Source organism: Bufo bufo, chromosome 6, assembly GCF_905171765.1.
Source record: "Bufo bufo chromosome 6, aBufBuf1.1, whole genome shotgun sequence".
In the NCBI taxonomy this organism is placed as follows: Eukaryota; Metazoa; Chordata; class Amphibia; order Anura; family Bufonidae; genus Bufo; species Bufo bufo.
In genome coordinates, this window is record NC_053394.1 from 372493417 (window position 1) to 372504599 (window position 11183).

The 11183-nt window shown below is 46.3% G+C and overlaps 1 protein-coding gene across 2 annotated transcripts; it reads right to left on the reverse strand.

Annotated features, from left to right (window-relative positions):
- Positions 1-2873: 2873 nt before the first annotated feature.
- LOC121005899 lies at positions 2874-9759 on the reverse strand. Of its 2 annotated transcripts, none has more exons than XM_040438713.1 (5): positions 9590-9759; positions 6891-6991; positions 6197-6318; positions 5611-5987; positions 2874-3590 (listed from the first exon to the last, which is right to left on the reverse strand). In XM_040438713.1, the coding sequence occupies exons 2-5, from the start codon at positions 6950-6952 to the stop codon at positions 3462-3464; spliced, it is 690 nt and encodes a 229-aa protein (XP_040294647.1). In that variant the 5' UTR covers positions 6953-6991; positions 9590-9759; the 3' UTR covers positions 2874-3461. The 2 variants fall into 2 exon arrangements, with proteins under 2 accessions (XP_040294647.1, XP_040294648.1); XM_040438714.1 differs by having other exon boundaries at positions 6197-6306; positions 9590-9756.
- Positions 9760-11183: the final 1424 nt, after the last annotated feature.

Consider the following 11183-nt stretch of genomic DNA (forward strand, 5'->3'; position numbering starts at 1 on the left):
AGTCTCCAGTGGCATTGGCAGACATGACCCGATCCGCTACTAATGTCGATCATTACTGGGGCGTGATCAGACCAGGTGATTTGGCCCATATCCGCCCACTCCAGTAACTGGAGGGTTGAAATTGTACCAAAAAAATAGTCGATACGGGTGTGGGGCAGAGTAAAAGAAGGCTCTGTCAGTTGGGTGGGAGAGACGCCAGAGGTCATACAGGGAATACTTCCGCACTAATTTACGAAAGTCCCTAGCCAAGCGCTGCTGTGTTGCGTGCATCGGCCTACCCGGTAAAGCCAGGCGATCCATTAAATCAGAGAAACCGGCATTAAAGTCCCCACCCAGAAGTACCAAGGCAGATTCTTCTTCTGATACCCTGAGGCTGTCCGCTAGGGCGGCGGCCGCCTTGATGAACTCGGCTAGGCGGGCTCTAAGGGTAAAGAACTGGTCAGGGGACCTCAGCTCCAAAAATAAATTGTGTGCCATACCATGTGAGGGCGAGTTACTTTTTGGTTCGGTCCTCACAGATTTATTAGAAAAGCAGGGGATAAGAAGAAAGGGTTCCTTTCCTAGATCTCTGTAATTCACTGATGTATGGGACGGAAGAGCTTCCATTTGTGCTCTAGGTTTCCTGTCCCAGGGGGGAGGAGTCCATCTCTCTGGTGGTGCTGTCGTGACCATGAGGAAACAGAATTACCGGTGAGCAATTACCGGCTTTTTTTTTTTACAGAGGAATGCACACACTGCTTCCCATTTGTGAGTTGTCTGATCCAGCGTCACCTTCTAGATCGATTTAAATCGGCGGCGGCATGTGTCATGCTGCCGCCGATCAGCAAACTGCGCTGCCACACTTCTTACATGTGGAGGTAAATTCAGTTTGTATTGGGAGTGAGTAGGGCTATTCATCTGCCCTCTCTCTACATGGTATGGTCACGGTACCTTCTATATCATTGGTATCACCGGACTAAAATAGCAGTGATCATTACGGATACATTTCCATATATTGTTTTATTTTAGATTCCTGTCCCCTGATCAGTCTGGGATCACTTGTAGAGATGAAATGCGTCAGAACCTTTTTGTGAAGATTATCTGGGCCCTACCCTAGACTAGCGTATTTAGTTAGGTAGGGTGTAGTTGGATGTTTTTCTCTTCCCCTAAGGCTGGGTTCACACGAGCGGATGCCGTGCGTGGCATCCGCTCCGTGAAAGAGTGACAAGACCCGATGCAGACTGCAGAGGCATGAAGCATTAACATGACTGATAATGCTCCGTGCCTCTCTGTGATCTCTTTACTACGAAATCACAGTGACAACTGTGATTTCGTAGTAAAGAGGCACGGAGCATTATCAGTCATGTTAATGCTCCGTGCCTCTGCAGTCTGCATCGGGTCTTGGCACTCTTTCACGGAGCGGATGCCACGCACGGCATCCGCTCGTGTGAACCCAGCCTAATAGGATTTTTAGGGAGCGTTAACAGGTGAGGTTTCGGACGGAGGTTCAGGGCGATGACTCCGTATTAGGAGGTCATTAGAGCAAAATAGACCCGATAGGGCATTACACCGACAGGATACGTGCATTGTATTATACCCTTCTTCCCCATCTACCCACCTAGCTGGTGTCAAGTACCTGACTATCTGGACACCAACAAAGCTAACAGCACAGTGTCATCTATCTGGTTATCTGTATACCCACTAAATTAGCAGCATAATGGTAAGACCGTTCTATTATTTTGTGTGCTTTTTGATCCATTTTAGGGCTCTTTCACACTTGCGTTGTCCGGTTCCGGCGTGTACTCCACTTGCCGGAATTGCACGCCGGATCCGGAAAAACGCAAGTGAACTGAAAGCATTTGAAGACGCATCAGTCTTCAAAATGCGTTCAGTGTTACTATGGCACCCAGGACGCTATTAAAGTCCTGGTTGCCATAGTAGTAGTGGGGAGCGGTATACTTACAGTCCGTGCGGCTCCCGGGGCGCTCCAGAATGACGTCAGAGCGCCCCACGCGCATGGATGACGTGCCATGTGATCACGTCATCCATGCGCCTGGGGCGCCCTGACGTCACTCTGGAGCGCCCGGACGGTAAGTATACTGCTCCCCCGCTCCCCACTACACTTTACCATGGCTGCCAGGACTTTAGCGTCCCGGCAGCCATGGTAACCATTCAGAAAAAGCTAAACGTCGGATCCGGCAATGCGCCGAAACGTTTAGCTTAAGGCCGGATCCGGATCAATGCCTTTTAATGGGCATTCATTCCGGATCCGGCCTTGCGGCAAGTGTTCCAGATTTTTGGCCGGAGCAAAAAGCGCAGCATGCTGCGGTATTTTCTCTGGCCAAAAAACGTTCCGTTCCTGAACGGATTTCTCTCCATTCAGGATGCATTAGGATAATCCTGATCAGGATTCTTCCGGCATAGAGCCCCGACGACGGAACTCTATGCCGGAAGACAATAACGCAAGTGTGAAAAAGCCCTTGAATTGAGTTTTACATTTTCAATTACCCCCTCATTTTTGGTGATATTTAGTTTCCAGGGAGTAGTACCAGTGATAAATTCATATGTTGTCTCTCATACATTGACACACAATTTTGAGTTAGGTTCTTGTCAAACTCGCTTAAATCTTCAAAATTGTTCATTTTTCCTGTTTCCAAAACATCGACTTCAAGAACTGTTCACTTGTTGCCTTATCTATACCACTCCATGGTGCCATTGTAAAATGATGATAGGAGGCGGTACTTTCATAACCTTGTGTTAGGCACATGTGAAGGCACGCAAAATAAGATTATTACCTGTACGTCCTACTGTGTAGTGGTATGGATATTCCTAAACCACAGCGCATAAGGAGAAAGTATACATATAGATAACGCTCAAAAGAATTAGAACTCAAATTTAGTTTAACACTTTATTAAGAAATTCTATTATAGAATATATCTTGTAGAAAATGAATCTTGCTCGTCTCCCTCCAAAGGATATTTCCACCTGCAATGTGTTACATTACAGAACCCTATTGTAGTTGAATATACACTGGATACTAATATACACCCGGTGTAGATGCATTTACTCTCACACTGACCATGCAGACAAGGAGACTACAGCTGCCACACTCTCCCATAACTGTCTCCAAAACATCAAAAGTGGAAACATATCCATCTGGAATTGTGGGATTTCCACTGACCAACTCCAGTTTATTGACTTTCCAATGCCTTCCTCCGGGATTGTGATGCAGCAGTGTTGAATAAAATGTAGCTCGGACACGGCGGCTCTGCGTACCAGGACAATGAAGAGAACATGAATTGGTGTTGAACATGTCAATAAGCCACAGGGCTTGGCTACTGTAAGGCCCCCATTGTAAGGGATTCTGGTGGTCTTTGTTTAGTAAATCCCATTCTAAAGACATGGGGACGGAATGGATGTGAAGAGCACCGCAAGAAAATAGAGCATGTCCTGTAAGACACCTTCTTGCTGTAGAGCAGAGTTCATGTTTGTTTCAGTGATTTTATTTTAGCCAGGAACTTTCTAAACTCATCTGCATTGTTGTTCACAAAATCTTTTGTTCTTTGCCGGATTTTCTGTATTTCTTCACTTGGTTTTGCAGATTCATCATCCTGAAAGGGAGAAATATAACAACTTAAAGTGAGACTGAAGGCCCGTTATCTGCATTTCACCCAAATATCAACAGCAGGAGGTGCAGTAACAGACAGGGCGGTCCGCCTGCCAGGTATACCTGGGAAGTTAAGTCAGTATGATAAAATAGGGGAGTCAGAACTTGGGCTTGCAGACAGTCCTGACGTACACACTAATTGTGGAACATTTTGTCATATTTAGCTTAGTAAGTGTCCCAAGCAGACAGACCACTACTGATGTGAATGTATGGCTGCATTCTTCTTACCTCAAGAGGGACCTGTGAAGGGAACTATAGTTATCTGCTGCTTTTCGCCAATCAGTGGCTCCCAGCCAGTCTTCAATGCCCTTCCAGTCCTCACATGTAAACTTTTGCACCCACGGGGTCACGTGCTACACTGCGGACACGTCAACGCTGAAGCAGTGGCACCCTTAGGCCCCTTGCAGACGAGCGTTGGTCACGCAGCGAGTCCGCATCGCAGCACCCGGCCTGAACTCCCTGCGTTGCCAGGGGTCACATAGCATTATATTGATTTATGATGCTATGTAACCCTTCTGGAATGTATTGGAGAACACTGACAAAAAATACGTTTGTGTGCATGAGGCCTAAACAGCATGTATTGTGCTGTATTATTGAAATAGCTGAAGTCCCATGGTGGGGCGCAAAAAAAAAAAAAAAAAAAAAAAAAAAAAAGCCATTTCCCCCCCAAAATTTTTTTAAATAAATATAAAACATAAATTAGGTATCGCTGTGTCCGTAATGTTTGGCGCTATAAAAAAAGGCTGCCAAAACAGCAACCATTTTTTGGTCATCTCAACTCATGAAAAGTGTAATATTGAGCGATTAAAAAGTAATGTGTACCTCAAAATGGTACCAATGAAAGTCATATCATTCCTCAAAAATGAGCCCCCACAAGCAGAATTTATTTTTAAAATAATGTCTCTCAGATGGAAATACATAGTGCCTGAAAACAGCCAACTGTGTGTGTGCGAGAGAGAGAAGGGAGGCCATGCAGGTGTGCCGTGTCTGAGACTGGTGGTAGTGACACTGACTATTATCCATGGCAGTTAAAATTTTAATCTGCAACGCTAGTGTGAAAGTACCCTAATACAGTGTGTATTACTCATACAGCTTCCTGCCTGTGAGATCCAGGGGACTGGATCTCACAGGCTCTCGCCCGGAAGGCAGCCACGTTGCCCAAGAAAGGCATCGCGCTGCTTTCCCTGCCATCCGGTAGGCATCACAGCAGCACGAGGACGTGCTGCGGTCAGTGCTGATTGCGGCTGTGCAGGGGTTAATGCGCCGGCATTAGTGATTTCACCGCTGCCGATACATACAGCAGGAGTCCGGCTATCAGTGACTGCTGGACTCCTGCCGCGGATCGGGCAGGCACAGCTCCTGCATTCGCCCGATTAGAGCGCCGTACATGTACGGCGCTGGGCGTTAAGGGGATAAAGAAAAACATTTTAGTTGGGCATTGTGCCATTAAAAAAATAAATGTGAGCAAGGTTTTTTCCGTTTTAAAGAGGACCTGTCACAGCTCCTGACATGCCTGTTTTAATAGCGACATGCATTCCCCAAGTAATAACTGGAGCATGTATTCTTATAACTGTATGTTGTGCCATTGCTTTATTATTTCTACTAGAAGTTATGAATGAATTGCTAGCAGTCTGCAGTAAAGATATAGAGGGGTGGAAACAAGTTGGGGGGGTGTATCTGCACAAAGTTACTCTATCCAGTCAGAGCTTCCATTCTCAGACTGTGCAGAGACCCCAGAGACTGCTAGCAATTCATTCTTAACTTCTAGTAGAAATAATAAAGGAATGGCACAACATACAGTTATGAGAATAGAACAGTTATCACAGGGGGAATGCAAGTAGCTATTAAAACAGGCATGTCAGGAGCGGTGAAAGGTCCCCTTTAAAATTTTTGAAAGGACAAAGATAGCATCACAAAAAAAAAAAAAAAGTACAAAACCGATGAGAATTTGAGTTACATCCTACCTCATCACTGCATTCAGAATACAAATACGATGCATAAACTTTCTTCTTGCCGTATTTTACAAATTCTCTTAGGCTTTTTGCAATTAACTTCAGCTCTTCATTCCAATAAGCATAGACATATCCATCTTCTCCCACCAGTATGACCCACTGCTCACTGGGGCAGGGAGAAATGTCCACACAGTCCACCTCCAGAGTGCCCAGCACCTCCATTCTTGTTATTTCTGGAAGATATGACTCTTCCCAGCCTTCTTTCAGATATGTCTGCCCCATGTAGATAGTGCCATTAAGATCACACAAGTACAGATAACTGTTCATGAACCCTATCAACTCTCCGTAATGTTTTTGGACAAATTCTGACACGGCTTTAAGGTTCTTTGCTGGTATGGAAAGAAAGAAAATAGAATTTTAATTTCTCGATTTCTAAAGTGACTTCCCGTGAACGACTACAGGCTACTATAAAACTGGAATTTGATATCATACACAGGAGAAACCCACCAAAAAATAAAATCACCAGCTCCCGGTGATAGCAACACAAAAACACGCTCATGTACGGCTATGTCATACTAATCATATGCACATTACTTACCATTCTTCTCCATAACCAATTCAGATAAGCTTTCTTGGGAACAAAACTTCTGGTTGTTAGGAGCAGAGAGGACTCTTCCAAGTACAGATACACATGAGTGCGGGTGAGAGCCCTCATTCTTACTGAAAAGAAAATACATATATTTTAAATATAAAGACGTATACACACACACACACACACTTTTTTTTTTTCCACTGACCGAATACCAGAAACTTGACACATCCCATTTAGGGTTGTCACGATACCAAACTTTTGATTTTATTTCGATACCATAAAGTATTGCTATACTCAATACCATGCAAAATAAATAAACCACTAAAAAAAGCTGTGTGCAATACACCTTTTATGGAACGTCCGGCCCATAATAGAACAGTCCTATTCTATTTTTTGGGGGTACACGTGACTAAAAATGGCGAATCGGAGCCATTTTAATATTTTTTTCCCTTACAGCGTTCATCGCATAGGACATTTTTTAAAATATTTTAATAGTTCACACTTTTTCAGACATGAGGATGCCTAATGTTTTTTTTTTTATATATATGTAAAATTGGCTCAGCAGGCATAGTGTCATCTGTCTCCTATAGGAGAAATATACACATCTCCTATGAGAGAGGACACTATGCCCACAGTGGCATCCCTTGGGAGGTATAAGCCAGGAAAACAGCAGGACAGGAGGCAGTCATCTTGCTCTTACCTTGGCATATCGTCCAATGGAGAGCAGGTAAAAGATCTTGTGACGGTGGTGCAAGACATCATTCCTCAGGGGAGGTTACACCACAATGTCTTTATCCACTTCTGTTAAAAGACAAAACAAATACAGGCAAATAAGTCATTTATTACACCGACTGGTATGGCCGTATTCCTCACAATGCTGGATGTCTGAGAACAGTTTTTTTAAGGATCTGTTCATGTCTCGTTTGGCCCCATGTTCTCGTTGGCTCCTGGCCTACATGCTCAAAGAGGACCTTTCACCGCTCCTGACATGCCTGTTTTGATAGCTACATGCATTCCCCATGTGATAACTATTCTGGAACATCTATTCTGTGCCGTTCCTTTATTACTTCTACTAGAAGTCATGAATGAATTGCTAGCAGTCTGCAGTAAGGGTACAGAGGGGAGGTAACCAGTTGGGAGGTGTACCCGCACAGAGTCACTCTCCATTCAGTAGACTGTGCAGGTACACCCCCCCACAGAATTGGTATTACATGGGGGATGCAGTCAGGAGCGGTGACAGGTCCTCTTTATAGAAGCAATACCTCATACCGTAGTCCATGTTCAGGACACGCCATCTCGCAGCGCCACCATGCAGTACTTGGCCATGTAAATTGTGTCGTAGCCAAACTCGCCTTTAGCTATCAAGTAGTGTTGAGCGAACTTCTGTTAAGTTCGGCGTCTAAAGTTCGGCTTCCGGTTAGCGGAGGATCCCGATATGGATTCCGAATTCCGTTGTGGTCCGTGGTAGTGGAATCAATAATCGGCCATTATTGATTCCGCTACCACAGACCACAACGGAATTCGGAATCCATATCGGAATCCTCCGCTAACCGGAAGCCGAACTTTAGATGCCGAACTTAAAACAGAAGTTCGCTCAACACTACTATCAAGTATATATTAAAGCAACCAATGAGAAGCATAACGGAAGAACACGTGTGCGCACAGACATGACTCCGGATACGGTCTATACTTCCCTATGTGCCGTGTCTGAACAGGAGAAAACCACAGACTAGACGTCTTGATTCAACTCAGAATCCGTCCTCTTCACAGATGTTATATCAGCCACAGACATTTCAGCATAAAACTTAAAAATGGAGAATACTTCACAATTAAGTACAATTCATGTTCATTAACCCCTTAATTTCTTTCACATTTTCCTCCTCTTGAAGATAATTTGCTAATTGTCTGAAGAGTTTCCTCATTGAATACATTCAGGTTAAACTAGGGCCTATGGACCATTCATCACCTGAGGCCCACGAGAGTCCCCCCCCCCCCCAAATGCTGCTACTGCTCAACAGAGGGTCATACCTCGTCTGCCCACAAGGTGGCGGCACATGGTTTCCAACTTGTTCACCTTTATTGAGTTTTTTTTTTTAACCCCTCACTGCGTACCTCGTCCCAACCAACCATTTCGGTGGCTGTCCTGGGACAGCTGTGGCATGTCTCACTGTCAACTGTCTCTGCGTCCTAAGGATCAACGCTCCATGCTTCAATATTCAGCTGCCGGCACTACACTGGGTGCGGGGGCACTACTAAAGGGGGCACTCTACTGTGTGTGCGGGGGCACTACTAAAGGGGGCACTCTACTGTGTGTGCGGGTGCCACACTAAAGGGGGCACTCTACTGTGTGTGCGGGTGCCACACTAAAGGGGGCACTCTACTGTGTGTGCGGGTGCCACACTAAAGGGGGCACTCTACTGTGTGTGCGGGTGCCACACTAAAGGGGGCATACTACTGTGTGCAGGCGACCTAGGGGAAAATTATACCTCAATCTGCGGTTTTGTGTCTGGTCACCAAAACGGAACAAACTAGATCACTAAATACATTGTAAGTCAATGGGGCCAGATCTGTTTTTTTTCCCCAGATCCGTCACCATCTGACTTGCATTGTTTTAAGCAATGGATCTGGTTTGTTCCGCTTCGATGCAACACAACCGACTCCTAACGGAACGGTTGTGTCTGCGTCTCCGCACCCCAAAATAGTAGTGCATGCAAACCGTTGTCAAGAGAATGGGTCCGTGTCCGCAGGCAGAGGGTCAGTATATTAGGTCTGGTATTAAAGGGGGTTGTCCGGGTTCAGAGCTGAACCCCACATATCCCCGTTTTCACCCAGACAGCCCCCCTAATATGAGCACCCTGCTCCGATGATCTCCTTTTCCCTGCGCGATTCAGCATTTTCAGGAGAAGCGGTGACGGGCTCTCCACAGGTAAGGCTAGTAGTGTTCCCGGTGATGTCACCGGCACTGATGGGTGGGCTTTAGCCGATTTACAGGCTAGGTGAGCGATGAAGCCCACCCATTAGTGCCGGTGACGTACAGAGCTCTCCGTGGGGACTGCTAGGCGACTTCACCGGATCTCCATTAAATGCAGGGCAAAGGAGAGCGCATGAAATCTCTGATGCTCATATTGGGGGCTGTCTGGGTGAAAATGGGGTTCGGATCTGAACCCAGACAACCCCTTTAATACCAGAATATGTGAAAACAGTGACAAGTATACAGCGGAGGAGCAGGCTGCTGCTTTTATTATCACATTTAGGACAGGAAAACTGTTTTTACTTAAATACTATTTACAGTTAAGTTTGATTAGAACTATCCCTCCTCCCCACGTCAGTATCTGCCTCAGTGGCAGGAGCCGCCGCCATCTTAGAGCTCTGAAGAAGGACGATAAAAGCGTCACTCACCTCACTGAAGGGTGGCGGGCCGGCGGCTTTCCCAGCTGTAGTCCTGAAATACAAGGCCGCGCGGAAATGATATACTTGGGGGAGAAAACAACGAAGTGTGTAACCTCTGTGTACGCGTCCTCCGCAGCTACCGCTCCCTTTACTACTGGGGAGATATCTAAGATGGCGCCCGAAGCGACGTGCACAGATCACGTGACCAGGTGTTCTGTGCAAATCTGCTGCCCATACAAATCTGCTGCCCATACAAATCTGCTGCCCGCGTCACTTCCTGTCTGTACGTGCGGCTTCTTAGGTAGGTGTGTTCTAAATCCTGTAATCTTATTGGCTATATGGAGGGCTTGTCTCAGGGCAGCTGATCTTAACAGCTGCTTTCGGTGAACGCGCGGGCAGCAGATTTGCACAGCGCAGGGCTGTGTGAACGCGCAGGGGCAGCAGATTCGCATGGTAAGCACAGTGTATGTTATTTGTGCTTAAACCTATATAGGGCACAGTTGGCAGACTCGGAGGGGGCATCTTTTATTGGGGGACAGTGGGCAGACTTGGATTGGGCATCGGACACTTAAAGGGGGCCTCCGATGCATCATGTAAACCTATATAGGGGACAGTTGGCAGATTCGGAGGTGGCATCTTTTATTGGTGGACAGTGGGCAGACTTGGATTGGGCATCGGACACTTAAAGGGGGCCTCCGATGCATCATGTAATCCTATATAGGGGACAGTTGGCAGACTTGGAGGTGGCATCTTTTATTGGAGGACAGTGGGCAGACTTGGACTGGGCATCGGACACTTAAAGCAGGCCTCCGATTCTTCATATATTCAAAGCAGGGCAGCAGATTTGCACGGTAGCCTCAATGTATTTTATCTGTGCTGAAACCTATATAGGGGACAGTTGGCAGACTTGGAGGTGGCATCTTTTATTGGGGGACAGTGTGCAGACTTGGATTGGGCATCGGACACTTAAAGCAGGCCTCCAATTCTTCATATATTCAAAGCAGGGCAGCAGATTTGCACGGTAGCCTCAATGTATTTTATCTGTGCTAAAACCTATATAGGGGACAGTTGGCAGATTCGGAGGTGGCATCTTTTATTGGTGGACAGTGGGCAGACTTGGATTGGGCATCGGACACTTAAAGGGGGCCTCCGATGCATCATGTAATCCTATATAGGGGACAGTTGGCAGACTTGGAGGTGGCATCTTTTATTGGGGGACAGTGTGCAGACTTGGATGGGGGCATCGGACACTTAAAGCAGGCCTCCGATGCATCATGTATTCAAAGCAGGGCAGCAGATTTGCACGGTAGCCTCAATGTATTTTATCTGTGCTGAAACCTATATAGGGGACAGTTGGCAGACTCGGAGGTGGCATCTTTTATTGGGGGACAGTGTGCAGACTTGGATTGGGCATCGGACACTTAAAGCAGGCCTCCGATTCTTCATATATTCAAAGCAGGGCAGCAGATTTGCACGGTAGCCTCAATGTATTTTATCTGTGCTGAAACCTATATAGGGGACAGTTGGCAGACTCGGAGGTGGCATCTTTTATTGGGGGACAGTGGGCAGACTTGGATTGGGCATCGGACACTTAAAGCAGGCC